This window comes from Camelus dromedarius, chromosome 26 (genome assembly GCF_036321535.1).
Source record: "Camelus dromedarius isolate mCamDro1 chromosome 26, mCamDro1.pat, whole genome shotgun sequence".
NCBI lineage: Eukaryota > Metazoa > Chordata > Mammalia > Artiodactyla > Camelidae > Camelus > Camelus dromedarius.
Window position 1 is genome coordinate 10678858 of NC_087461.1, and position 14746 is coordinate 10693603.

The following is a 14746-nucleotide window of genomic DNA, read 5'->3' on the forward strand; positions in this document are numbered from 1 at the left end:
CTGATTGCTCACATTTCAATGTGTTTTCCCTAAATTGTTCGTATCCTGTCCCCACAAATCAGAGGTTGGAAACCCTGCTGTCTGAGGGCTAACCCACCGTGTGGCTAGAGATGCTCTGTTGCCTCTTCTGTCCAACAACCCATCCTGCTCTTGGGTGATGTTTAGCCCAGAGACTGAATCCAGGATGTCACAGTAATTTCTCCAGAATGGGAATGTGTGTGTGTGTGTGTGTGTGTGTGTGTGTGTGTGTGTGTGTGTGTGTGTGTGTGTCTGTGCTTGTGTGTGTGTGTGTTTAATTCAGACATCTTTTTTCTCTTTCCTTCCTTTTCCTCTGTCTTTGGCAAGGAAGTGGGACGGCCCACAGATAGTTTTCTTCCGGAGTTGAGTTAGGTCCACGTGGGCGTGTGCCCTTTGCTGTCTGTTCTGTTAGGACCACTTCTGGCTTTCTGACCTTCTGCTGCCTTTTTTGCAGGCTGGGACTAGGGGGGAGGTGAGTGAGGTGTGTGCCTTGTGCACAAAATTTCTGGAGGTGCCAAGAAACTCAGTAATCAAGATAAGTATTTTAATGCAATATTTCTAAAAAACCCCCAACATCAACACAAAAAATTCTACGATGAACAAATAACAAATTTTTTTTTCAAAAAAAACCAGTATGACTGATACCTCCTTTTGCCTCAAGCTTCAGCAAGCTTGTCACAGCACTGCTGTCTTATTTATTGTTCTCTTAAACTGGAGGAAATGAGAGAGGGAGCAGGAATAAAGCTAACTGAAATCGATGTAATAAACTAGAGAAACTAGATGTGAACAAAACGAAAGCATTGAAACCAAGAAAGAGAGAGGGAATGAGAGGGCATGGCTAGATTACTATATACATAGCTTTTTATCAATGCCAATGAAAGACTTTCAGAGAACTGTTTGACTCTCAAGCTATCATCTTGTTTCAGTAATTATTAAATACCTTGCTATAGTTCAGAATCTTTTAAATACATGTGTGTATTTCCACTAGTCCTACAGACACATTTTTTAGTGACAGTACTCTATTTTTAGAGTGCTTCTTTATTTTCAAAGCTTTTTTTTTTTTTTTTTTGGTGTATTATTTCATTTATTCTTCTCACATTGAAAGAGTTAGACAGGGCATGTTATCCTTTCTCAGAAAAAAATGAGTAGGTGGGATTGGGGAAGAAAAGGAAAACCTGTTTTCTGGGTACCAGGCATTGAGCTACATGTTTTATGTGTATTTTCTTATTTATTTCCCAGATAACTCAGCTCCTCTTTACAGATAAAGAAACTGAAATCCAGGCAGACTGGTTAATTAGCTAGTAATATTCTCAGTATATTTATTTCCTAAAAAGCATATTGTATCATTGTTCTCATGCTTTTGGTTGTTAGTAAAACTTTTGAAAGGCTAATTAGACCAAGAAGTTATAGTCTAATAGCTCCAAATAATGTATAGCTCCGTAATTTTTTAATGTCTCCATATTTAGTCAAAGTAACAAGATTTTCTCTTTGTTTCTTCTGAATATATCTATCTATGAGATACATATAGAATAAGTCAACTTCTTAAGTGCTAGTTTGGTAGAAATACAGAGACTGTCTTATAGTAGAAATATTTTGAATTAAGTAATTAAGTAAATGATTGGTTAGAAAAGTGATTTAGTCTTTTTTTCTTCTACAAAGTACATTTGGTTTAATATGCCAAGTATGTGCTAAAGTGTGGAATCATTCTTGTGTGGCCTGATTTTGGTGCACAATTTAAGTTTTATAAATAGAAGTGTAGCAATATTAAAATCACATTTAATTAACCACAATCCCCCTACCCATATACAACTGTTTTATTTTTGAACAATGCATTCACATGAAGAATTTCAATCAGTAAGCATATTACTTTACATTTTATTAAGTATATTATTGTATAAACATCTCATGATTTCTGTAGACTTCAAACTAAGAAAATGGCTGTGAAAATTGTTTTACTGATTTACCATAATGTATTAAACCATGCCTTGGAAAAGAAAGAGTAGCTTGTTTCAATTTTACTTTTTGGTCTTTAATAATGATGTTGTAGTCTGCCACTTTTTAAGCACTATATTGTCACTTTAAAAGTATATAAGGTTTCACTTCAGGCTTCCAGAAGCCCCAGAAGATGGGTTTTATTAATCTTATTCCACAGACTTGGAAGCTGAGGCATTGAGTGGTGGTGGCAGACACAGGAAGGTGCTGAGCTGGGGTCCCGAGTCAGCTCACGGTGCCCTCCCCTGATGGGCTCTCAGTTACTCTGTGACAATCAAGGCTGCCACACCTCTACCTTTAGCCTTTTTACTGACCAATTTCCAGGGAAGAAAAAAACTCTATGGCTCTTCCTCGACCCATTCATATTGCTCTCTGAAGGGGTTGCAATTGTATATAACTCTTCCAGCAATGAAGAAAGAGAACCAGTCTCACCTTTGCCTTGATAACGTTGGATGTTGTTATTGCTTTAAAAAGATGCTACTCAGGCAGGTGTAAAATTGCATCCTCGGTTTGTTCCAATGTGTATTTCTTTGATTGCAAATGAGAAAAGATATATTTTTTAAACGTCTGCTCCTTTGTCTTTCCTCTTAGATGTAAATTGTGGTTAATATACTTTTTATGTATTGGAGTCAATATTTTTCTTATGAATTTGAATGATCTCTTTCTGTTTTATACATGATAATCTTGTCTTTCAGAGATGGTTAAAATATTGTCCTAGCCTGTGGCTGACTTTGTGATTTTTTTTTTTTGTAAACTACATTAAAAAAAAAGGAGTTCCATGATTTACGTGATCCATTTTGCAGCACTGCCAGATGACTCAGTGGTAATTTGATTACACAGTATTATTTATCAAAAATAATTGAAGTTGATCATTTGAAGTTAATTAGGGGTGAACTTCCTCAACTCTAACAGGTCAAGCTCAGCTCAAGGGGCATGGAGCATGCTTCTGCCGTTTTCTATCGCTGAACTCAGACACTTAAATAGAACAATGTAACAAGTAAGCTTATATAACCTCTATGTTTCTCATTAAAAATAATAATGTACATTTATTTTAACAGAAACAGGCATAGGCATCTCTGATTTTTATGTTTTTAGCTGGAAAAACATTTTAAAGCTAAGAACAGAAACGAGATTTGATTCAAGTTAACAGGAGCGATCTGAAAGGATAGGTTATGTTGTTAACTCAGACTTAGCCTTCACTTCCCTCTCCCTGTACTTTCCCAAAAGGGAAAAGAAAAATTTTCTGTAATCTTACTAGGTAGTCTGCCAGACAGCCTCTGGGGACTACACAGGGCCGTTCTCCCCTAATTAGAAAGGCTTTCTGAAGTGGAAAGGCTGTGCACATCAGTTATTTTTCCTAATTTAATATAATCTCTGGCTATACACCTTAAATATGTACATTTTAGCAAGCACGCTCCTCCACCCCCAACACACACACACACACACACACACTGAATCTTTTAATACTCATTCATGGAGATTTTTTATTTTTGTTTTGTTTTACAAATCTGCTCCTAGGGAGTTACCAGGGCCCAGGAACACACCCATGAGCTGGGGTGGAGAGAAGTGGTCTGATCAGAAGGTGTTACTCTCCCCTGCCAAGTTCCCCCTCCCTCCCCACCTCCACCGCACACAAAGCCCCTGTTTTGTAAAGGTTCACCCTGCATTATTCCCAGTTCTCCAGGGTCCCCAAGAGCAACACTACGGCTGGGCTATAGCCAGAGCTGGCCCCATGAGTGAATCACAACCCCCAACTTGTTCTGTTTTAACGTAGGAGAATATTTCTGTGGCCATCTTGAAAGGGATTTTTTTTTTAAAACTGCAAATAGGCAGAGAACAAATCTAAGAAGAAGTCAGGGAAAGAAAACATTTCTAGAGCAATGTCTGTTCTCTGTGAGTGTCAGGCAATCACTGGCCGTTGTCTTCGTGGCCACGTTAGTGTTCGCCCAGCCGCTCTTCCTTCCCGGACACGTGGCCTGGAGCAGGGGCCTCTTGTTTCTCTTGGAGACTGTCAGCTTTTACCAAAGTTCTGCTGTCAACTCTTCAAACATCTGAAGGTGTTGCTGAGGCAAAGTTAAAAAAAAAAAATACACGTAAGTTGGTACAGGTTATATTTTACTTCCTACAGATGCTACAATATTGTTCAAAGCACAGTCGCTTTGGAAAACAGGATATCCTTGAACTGTGAAGTTAATTTGACCCACGTGGTGTCCAGAGCACCAAGGAATCACACGGTGACAGGTTTACTGCCAACATTCGTGTTCTCCCTCTTGCTCTCATATTCTGATACACTGCACTCTGTAATCCTTTGGCCTTCCTTTGCCAGTTTTGATGTCTTTACAGATACTGTTCTTCCTAAAATGTGCCAACAAGCTGACTGCATACTTGGGGCTTGAAATATCTCTTTATAAATTTCAACACTCACCTATCAAAGCAACTTGCAAAGCCCCTTCTTTGAGCAAGAGGAGTTGGAAACCATGTCCTCAGCTGGGTGGTTTACCTTCCTTTTTAAGAACAGCAGTGTATTTTAAACCAATGTATTGTTTATATTTTTAAAAAATTCCCCTGAGCTCATTCCTACATGGAGGTAGGTGGGGCACTTACTGTAAAGACCCAGGAAAACCCTATGGGAGGAAAAGGGGGTTTGAACTGGACAGCCAAATATTTGTCATGTCAAAGTATTTGTTGCATTAGCTTGACTACATTCTAGCTCCCCACATTTACGGAAGGCCTCGTCTGCCATGCTTGGCAATTTGGGTAGACGACCAGGACTGTTCACGCATCTGCCATGAGATCAAGCAGATAAACGCACTTTCTGTTCTATTTCTTCAAAACAATTGAGCTCAAATGTCACTGGAATATAAAACAAATGCCACATTGATTTAATTGTTAGCAGCCTTTAAGTGGAATGGAAGGACCCTTGTTGCATGAATCTGGTCATTCTTTCAGTAGGCATTCACCGTCACATGCCGGTCGCCTGGTCCCACTGGAAGACACGCCTTTCTGTCCCTCCAAACTTGCTGAACTGGAGGAATCAGACCTTACCTTCGTGGAGCTCTGTGCCTCGGCCTCGACACACCCGAGTTAGTTAATGTTCTGAACAATCTGTCCAAGCAGGTGTTACGACCCTCTTGCTAAGCTTCTCTCTCTCAAGCTGACGGGGGCCCCACTTGGCCTGACTCCAAGTTTGGGCCTGGAATCACTTTAGGTCCCAGACAAGTTCTCCTTCCAAAGCATACTGAGAATGGAATAAAGATAAGATGGTTGAAGCTGAGGAAATCATGGAAAGTGTGAACTGAAGTCACTCTGTGGCCTTTCCAGCCCTTTTGATTTCGGCTGCGGATTTATTTTTAGATCATATTATTCCACCCTGTTGTTGCCTGTTTATTTACTAAGCCATCAATCTATGCTTTAAAATTGTAGTAAAGGTATTGTTCTAGGCCTCTGGTCATCAGCCCCCACTGGCCTCTGTTCACAGCCTGCAGCTGCCCAGGGGTTAGGGAAATCTAGCCCACCTCCTCCAAGGAGCCCTCCTGGATCACCCAGCACAACCACCTGCACCTTTCACCACATGCTCCCCCTTCACTACCTGGGCAGGGCCTCTCTCCTCCACTGTTTTTGTAGTCTCTCTGGTGCCTTGCACGTGGTATGTTCCTAATAAATATTTGCTAACTGTAGGAACACCACTTACTGCTTTTGAGCAATCACAGAGGTGAAAAGGGCTGAATAGTTTCACGGTGTATCAAGTTCTCTGAGACTAGCAAGACCTCTGAAGGTGGAAAGGCTTTACCAAAAATCACTGGCAGTTTGTTAATCCCCCAAAGGGGCCGGCCTGATAGAAACAAAATCCATAGTTCATAAAGAGCAAATAAATGTTTTATATGGAAAATAAATTAGCAAATTCACTGTCAAATTCCAAATGGCCAGGAAGCACGGAAAGTCGCAGTTCAACTTCCTTAAAAAAAACCTGTCACCAGCGGCCAGGTGACGGAGCCTGTCAGAGAAACCATGTGTCACTTTGGAAAGAGATTGCTCTCTGATACACGGCATCCTTTCCTAGGTCCATCCCTGAACAGTGACATCTCAGAAAACCATTTGTCATCTGACTGTACAAAAGTTTCCCTTTAATTTTGAGGGTATTTTGAAGCCATGTAATTCCCACCTATGAAAATGGGAGTCTTTTATGAGAAGTAAAATATATTTAAAAAAATCGACTCTGATTACATCATTTCATGTACTCTGGGGTTTTGCTCATGGCAGACATCTGAGTCAGACAGGGCAGACGCAGCTCATTTCTTTGTCATAAAGATTTCCCAAATCTGGCCGTAACTACTAAGCATATCACTGTTTAATCAACCTAATGGGGAAGTAAGAATTGCTACACTTAAAAATGTGTCAAAATATTCCAAGAGGCTGATAGAGCTGTGGTGAAATAAAGAGAACAGTATGCTGGGTGGGATGAAATGCTGGGTGGGATAGATGAAATTTGCTCACACCCCATCTGTTCAACAACAGACATTTATTGGGCACCTGCTGTTTGCCAGGTGCTGTAGTAGGTGCAAGAGAAGCCATACGAAGCTGACGGAGCTGCTGTGCAGGGGCGACCATGGTGAGCCCGGAGCGTCCTGTATCCTGAAAAGCGCTGTATTGGGCTTAAGCGCCCGATGGTCCTTGAAGACAGTTCTGGGAATTCACTTTTGGAAAATCAGCTTCCTCAAGTCCCTGTTTCATGACATCTCACAGTTAAAAATCACAGGCAAGTGGAATATGGATCCTTTGAGTGCTGGAGAAACCGCACCTGGTGTCTCTGAGCAGCACTATGGAAGATAAATTAGCAAATTCAAAAATTCTCTGAGTATGTGCAACTCTATTATGATTTCATAGTGAGAATTTATGACAGATTATTTTTTAGCTGTTTTTTTCCATGTGTGAACCTTGGGTGATACTAATCATGTAAAATAATTCTTCTCACGTATTATTTTCAAGAAAAGGATGGGTGGTGTTGGTGATGAGTCTTTATATTCATTCTGTACTTTGTTTTTTCAAGGAAATCAGTGTCTTTTATCTTGTCACGATGAATCCCATGTGGGACCAGTGATGGTGCACTCAGTTCAGGATTCTGAACCTCCAAGAATGTCTGTGGGGCGAGGCTACTGTGCTTCATCTTTTAACATTAAATGCCTTTGGTTCTGGGGGCGGTTATAAACCCTATTTCCCCCTCTCCTCAGAGCCTTTTGTGAATGTGAAATGTGTACTACATGGGGAAACCTGTTTAATTCTAGACATAGGAGAAAAAGAACAAGAACCTTGAAGTAACTATATTCAGGGTATCAAGTACTTTGTAATAGGGACAGAGGACATCTTGCTGGCTGTGGGATATCAGATGCTTTGGATCACGCACTATGTCGAATAAACTGGTATCTGCTAAAACCAACCAACCAACAAAACCAGCCCTACATGTTGTATTTTTTTCTCAAATGAAACCTCAGCTTATCAGGGCTCATGGGTGAAAAATTAAGTGGGACATGTGTCCAACTTAAAACCTTACCAATGCAAAAGAAAGCATGGCTTGATAATAAGAATATAGATACTAGAGGCAGGCAGATCTAGGCTCAAATCCTGGCCTCAGCTGTGTGACAAAGGGTGGATTCTCAGCAAGGCTCGTAGAAATTGGTAGCGAATACCACAGATGATTATAATGTCAACAGCGAAAGCACTTAATTCATAAGGGCAACTGCCCCCAAAAGGAAGAGACTCAAACTGCTCTGATGGTGCATCTGGGGGCTCTCAGGGAAGCTGCAGCCCCAGGAGTGACTTGGAAGAAAGGATTTATTATAGGGCTTAGTTGACTGCAGGCTCCTGCCGCCTGAGCCTGCAGCGATGGGATGTCCCATCAGGTAGGCAGGGTGGGCAGTTGGGAGGAAAATCTGGATGCAAATGGAGGAGATTGAGGATCAACTGGAACCCACAGGGACAAACTGGAATCTGAATTTTCTTTCCCTACCAGTAACCTTGAGTCCCAGGAAGCCTGCAGAAGAGTCGGCATCCTTTGCCTTGGAACTGCGTGCACCCCTAGCCAAGGCCTCAAAGGAGGTCAGGCAGGTAGGTGATCTGGTGGGAAATGAAGGAGCTGCTGGCCAGGTGCTGCTCCAGTCTGACAAGGGGGCCTGCAGGTCATGGACAGGCACTGCTGTCCTCCTACCCTGATCTTCAGAGTCCGCTTCTGCTGTCCAAACTCTGTGTGTGTGTCTTGTGGCCAGATCTCACCTGGTACCTCGCTGGGAAAAGGGTTCAGGGGAACCGTTTCAGCTTAACTCAGTTGATGCAAAACTAACTTCCTCAGATGGGAAACACACATTGCTGTGCAGCTGCAGGACAGGCTTCTCAGCCTTTCTCTTGTTTCCTATCCCTCCTCATTCTCCTCTTCCCTGCTCTGACCCTTTACGCTTTCACAGACCTCTGTGGAGGACTTACTTGGTTCCAGGCACTATATTTGATTCAGGGGATAAGATGGTGAGAGAAAACAGCCATGGTGACTACCCTCGTGACTCTTACCATCGAAACGGTGAGAGACATTAACTAAATAAACACACACAGAAATGTAAAATTTCAACTGCGGTTAATGCCACGGAAGAGAGGGTACAGGGTCTCTCAAGAAGGCACAAAAGGAGGATTTCACCTAACCTAACAAAAACACCTGAAAACTCCGTGATTAAAGTATCACTTCTCAAAAACCTCCAGATTTATCAAGAAGCACTGACAGGGGTGTGTAAAGCTCAATGGTAGAGTGTGTGCTTAGCATGCATGAGGTCCTGGGTTCAATCCCCAGTGCCTCCATTTAAAAAAAAAAAGAAATTAAATTAAAAAAAAGAAGCACTGATAATGCTATTGATTCTCGTCAGCTCCTAAGATCAGTCTCAGACCATCATCACTGATACACAACCATCACAGTGGACCAGAATGAGGGATGCTGAAGATTGTATCAAGATCCAGATAGATTTCTCAGAGTTGTGTTATTTGACAAGTTAACTTTTTAGGAAATTCCAGTTCATGTACCCACAGAAATCTGAGTCACAGAGAAAGGGACTGGAATGGAAAGATCACATGGCACTCACCACCCCCACCATGTTGCTTACCACAGAGGCCAGGAGGACATCCCATTGATTGAATCATTTGGCAACTGTAAGACCCGGTACGATTCAGATTACAGTACAAAAGCAGCACCTCAGGACAATTGAAATATCCTCCAACTTTTGGCAAATGATGTGTGACTTATTGCAGGGTGGCATACAAGGACCACCATAATGCATGTCAGGAACTTGTTTTTCTGGTTCTCTGTCTGCAGCACCAGGCGTGGTCCCTGCCACATGGTAGGTGCTCAGTAAGTGTCCTGCTCAGCTCGAGCTGCTGTACCCTGTACCATAGACAAGGTGGCTTATAAACAGGAATTAATTTCTCACAGTTCTGGAGGCTGCAAGTCCAAGATCAAGGCACCAGCAGATGCAGTGTCTGATGAGAGCCCACCTCCAGCTTCTCACTGTAACCTAACATGGAGGAAAGGGTGAAGGAGCTCTCTGGGGTCTCTTCGATAAGGCCACTAATCTCATTCATCAGGCCTCCACCCTCATGACCTAATCACCTCCCAAAGGCCCCACCTCCTAATGCCATCACACTGGGGTTTAAGTTTCAATGTAGGAATTTTGAGAAGATAGTCAGCCTACAGCAGTATTAGTTGAACGAATGAACCCAACCAAATGATTGGTTGGATGTCAGAATCTGCCTGGCATGTCAAGTCCCTGAGCTGTTGCAAACATTTCACCTTCTTCCAACAGCAGGAAGGGTATAAAAGCTTTCACACTTGAGTCAAGATTTGCCCAGATCAAGATCTTCCTGTCTCTGGGAGCTGCCATTGCCATGATTACTAATTTGGCTTTGACTTTCAGCTCTGCAGTGACCTTTGGGTTCTCCAGACCTGGGTGGGGAGAGTTGCGCAGTGTTGACTCACCCCTCAGCCACCACCTCTTGACTCTTGTAAGCCCCCTAAACCCAGCTTGTCCCTTCAGTTTGCCTTGCACTCAGTTTGCAGATCCTGTTTCTTGGATCTTTGTTCTATCTCTGATCTTACCCCTGTGGCCCCTTTCCCACGGGATGACAGTTGTCACAGCTCCAGCACAGGATGGCCAGTGTGCCAGCTGAGGCCAGCAGGCTGAAACAGCACCTGGGTGAGTTGCCCAACATCCACAAGGTGGCCGCCAGCATGGCAGGTGCTGCCAAGTGGTGCGATCACAGATGTCCCAGGAATGACTTTCTAGAACTACACTGACTAGATGCAAGGTGAAGGGGCTAGGCCTGAGTCTTAAAATTCTTTTGAAATTTGAAGCTAGTTTAAACTTTTTGGTAATATGTTTGCTGAAAAAAAGAGAACTTTTCTAATTGTGAAAGTAAAACATGCTTATTATAGATAATTTGGGAAACAAAATGCTATAAAGAAGGACATTATCCATGACCTACTATCTGGAGATAATCACTGTTAACACTTAGACCCTGTTTGGTTGCCACATGTTAGGAGCCTTGCCTCCTGGTGTGAGTCATATAAAGCACAGGGACCACTTCTTTCGTCATCGAGGGCACTGGCCACCTCGTCTGGTGCATACAGCCCCAGAGCTGGTGGGGCGGTCCCTGCCGCTGTCAGAGTGACTTCCTAAAGCACAAATTTAATCTTGTCACTCCTCTGCTTAGGTCACCCAATTCTTGACAGGAGGACTAGGGCCAAATTCTATTCAGTGGCTCGCAGATGCCTTGGTAGAAGTGGGGCAAGGCCTGGGGGACTGGAGCAGGGGTCATTCTGACTGAGAGAACCAATGGCACCCTCTGCATCATTGCATCTTTGATTCATCCTCACAGGACACAGGCGTCATTTTCCAACATGCCATATTCTCCGGGAATAACCACTGTCACTTCTCACAGTAGGAAACCCCCACCTGAAAGTCCCGTGTGCGGAAGATTCTGTGATGACAGCCCTGCCACCCCCGTAGGGCACTGTGGGCTTTACTGCTTGTTTGGATGCCTGATAACCATGCACAGCTGGCACGAGTCAGGGGCGCAGGGCTGGCAGCCACAGCAGCCCCGAGCGATTAAGTACCGTATTCCCTTGTTTTGATGGTCGTCACCATTGCCTTTTGTTTAAAAACTGTTAAAGCAAATATAAAACACTATAAATTCAAGTCAACTCAAGAGGATTCCTAGTCCAAGCAGGGATTTGAGTCCCTGCACAGAACACTGTGTCCGGAGGGGCCCCACCTGGTCCTTCCCATGGGGATTCATCAGCCCCCCCCCCACCCCCACCCCCACCCCCCCGGAGATGGTCCCAAGGGAGGCAGTGCAGCCTCGGACCTGGACTCATGTTTCCAGGCAAGTCTGTCCTCTCTTGCGATGTCATTAGCTCAGCTGAGTCCTTTCTCTTCTGGCCACACTCAGAATGGAAAACAGCTGGCCAATCTCCCTCCTCCTTGAAGGTGGTTCCTGACTTTTGCCCTCCTGCACTTTCCCTCTGTTGTTCGCAACCCTTCCTCTCTTCCCGGGCATCTGAGGCACTGCATCAGCATGAAAACTCATTACCTGCCCGCCCGGTTCTGCTGCCTCAGCTCCTTCTTGGAAGCAGGTGGCGTCTCCATGATGAATACATTAGAAAATAAAAAGAGAGAGAGAAAACTTTCCTGATTTGTTGTTAGACCAGCTTCTTATTAGAGACAGTCCTCATGCGAGGTGAGTATAGTATAAATTATAAGAAGGAAATTTTTAGGCAGAAAATAACTTGTTTCCTGAGATGCTCAGAGGCAGAGATTGAAAAAGAGTATGTTGCAGGGTAAATTAACTAGGCAGCTGAGGGAGAGATGCATATTGCTGAGTTACGCAGGTGCAGAGGTGTTTCTTCTTCCTGGGTGGAAGAAGTCCTGGAGGGTGGAGGCAGGGGTTCTCAGAGCAGCACTGATGACTGGTCCATCCCCCGGGGGGCCACGGCAGCAGGCTGCTCTGGGGAGGGGGTGCCCATGGAGCAGTGACAACTAGCAACTCAGGAAGAAGCCAGCAGCAATTAGTGGTGTCAGAGAGATCATGACAAGATGAGGGCCTGGCAGGGATGCCTGAGGGGAGGGGTATGGGGTGAAGAAAGAGCATTTCCAAATGTGGTCTCCAAATTAAAACATTAATTTCAATGACTTTTGATTAATTACTATCACTTCCCTTGGGCCCTGTCCAAGTTTGGACAGAATGAGGCTAGAATAAGAGTGAAAGGGGGAGAGAGGAGGGAGAGGGAGGGGAGGAATAAAAGGACTCAGGCATCTGCAAAGTAAAGGAAAAATTACTTGGTGAAATTAGACCAGGCCTGCAATGTCTTTGACTGCTGGGAAATGCCAGTTCGTACCAGGTCGTTTAGGTTGTTAAACCAACTGTCATTGGATAGGAAAGAAAGAGCTGTTGAAATTTTGGCAGCTTGATAGACTTTTTTAAAGCCTCTTTTGCAAGGCTGACTTTAACATAAATCTTGAGCAAGCAGAACATGTAAAACACCACTCAGGCCATTACAGTTATGTTAAGGTTTTATTTTCTCCTGCCAGCAGGATCTTTCTCTCCGCTGTTACACGTTTCTGCCAAAACCATATAAAAATCATTCATGGAGAAAAGTTTCCAGACACCATCTTCTGGCTGACTGTGGTGGACGTTTTGAGGGCAGCTCACCCGCAGCTTGTGCGCACCGCACCGCCTCCTGTGGAAGCCTGAGCCAGCTGTGGAGCTTTCTCCCTTTGTCTCATAACCATGTCCACTAATGAGAATGCTAATTCACCAGCTGCCCGCCTTAACACATTCAAGAACAAGGGGAAAGACAGTTCAGAAATGAGGCGGCACCGAATAGAAGTTAATGTGGAGCTGAGGAAAGCCAAGAAGGACCACCAGATGCTGAAAAGGAGAAATGTCAGCTCTTTTCCTGATGATGCTGCTTCTCCACTACAGGAAAACCGCAACAACCAGGGGACCGTAAATTGGTCTGTTGATGATATTGTCAAAGGTATAAATAGCAACAATTTGGAAAACCAGCTCCAAGCTAGTCAAGCTGCTAGGAAACTGCTTTCTAGGGAAAAGCAGCCCCCCATAGACAGCATAATCTGGGCTGGTTTGATTCCAAAACTTGTGTCCTTCTTGGGCAGAACTGATTGTAGTCCCATTCAGTTTGAATCTGCGTGGGCCCTCACTAACATTGCTTCTGGGACAACAGAACAGACCAGGGCGGTGGTAGATGGCAGTGCTGTCCCAGCAGTCATTTCTCTGTTGGTATCGCCCCACTCTCACATCAGTGAACAAGCTGTGTGGGCTCCAGGGAACATTGCAGGTGATGGATCAGTGTTTCGAGACTTGGTTATCAAGTCTGGTGCAGTTGACCCGCTGTTAGCTCTTCTTGTGGTTCCTGATATGTCATCTTTAGCATGTGGTTACTTACATAATCTTATCTGGACACTTTCAAATCTTTGTCACAACAAGAATCCCGCACCCCCCTCGGATGCTGTTGAGCAGATTCTTCCAACTTTAGTTCGTCTCCTGCATCATGATGATCCGGAAGTATTAGCAGATACCTGCTGGGCCATTTCCTACCTTACTGATGGTCCAAATGAACGAATTGAAATGGTTGTGAAGACAGGGGTTATACCCCAACTTGTGAAGCTTTTAGGAGCTGCTGAACTGCCAACTGTGACTCCTGCGCTAAGAGCCACAGGAAATATTGTCCCTGGGACAGACGAGCAGACTCAGGTTGTAATAGATGCGGGAGCACTTGCCATCGTTCCCAGTCTGCTAACAAACTCCAAAACTAACATTCAGAAGGAAGCTACGTGGACAATGTCAAACATCACGGCTGGCCACCAGGACCAGATGCAGCAAGTTGTAGACCATGGGTTAGTCCCGTTCTTTGTTGGTGTTCTCTCCAAGGCAGACTTTAAGACGCAAAAGGAAGCTGTATGGGCTGTGACCAATTACACAAGCGGTGGAACAATAGAACCATTGATGAACATCTTAAGTGGGAAAGATACCGAGATTATTCTGGTTACTCTGGATGCCATTTCAAATATCTTTCAGGCTGCTGAGAAATTAGGTGAAACTGAGAAACTAAGTATAATGATTGAAGAATGTGGAGGTTTGGACAAAACTGAAGCTCTACAAAACCATGAAAATGAGTCTGTACAAAGCCTCATTAAATCTGATTGAGAAGTATTTCTCTGTAGAGGAAGAGGAAGATCAAAATGTTGTGCCAGAAACTACCTCTGAAGTCTATACATTCCAAGTCCAGGATGGCACTGCTGGGACCTTTAACTTTTAGATTGTACAGCTGAGGCGTAAAGTTGTTTGTTGTGTGCTATGTTTGGTTTAAGTTTGTCTTACTGTTTCTCTACTAAGAACTCTTTTTAAATGTGGTTTGTTACTGTAGCATTTTTTACAACAAAACTATACTTGAACATTTCCAAGCTGTACATACTGTATGAAGCTTCTCCTGTCTGTGGGTTTCTAATTTCTATGTGGAATTTCATATCTTGCAGTGTCCTGTAAAATAAAGATTATATTCCACCCTTTTCTTCAACAACAACAACAAAAAGTTTCCAGTGCCAGTAGCCAGTCCAGTCCTTTCCCGCATCTGAAGTTTAACACTGACCTGGAGACTGGGAAGAAACAGATGTTAGAATGGATGCTG

The 14746-nt window shown here is 43.7% G+C and overlaps 1 protein-coding gene across 1 annotated transcript; it reads left to right on the forward strand.

Moving 5' to 3' along the window:
* The first annotated feature begins 12718 nt into the window (after window positions 1-12718).
* LOC105084908 (importin subunit alpha-1-like) lies at window positions 12719-14505 on the forward strand. Its single transcript, XM_064479387.1, is given in 2 exon segments — window positions 12719-14237; window positions 14239-14505. Coding segments are annotated over 2 exon segments (1551 nt in total). The 5' UTR covers window positions 12719-12825; the 3' UTR covers window positions 14378-14505.
* Window positions 14506-14746: the final 241 nt, after the last annotated feature.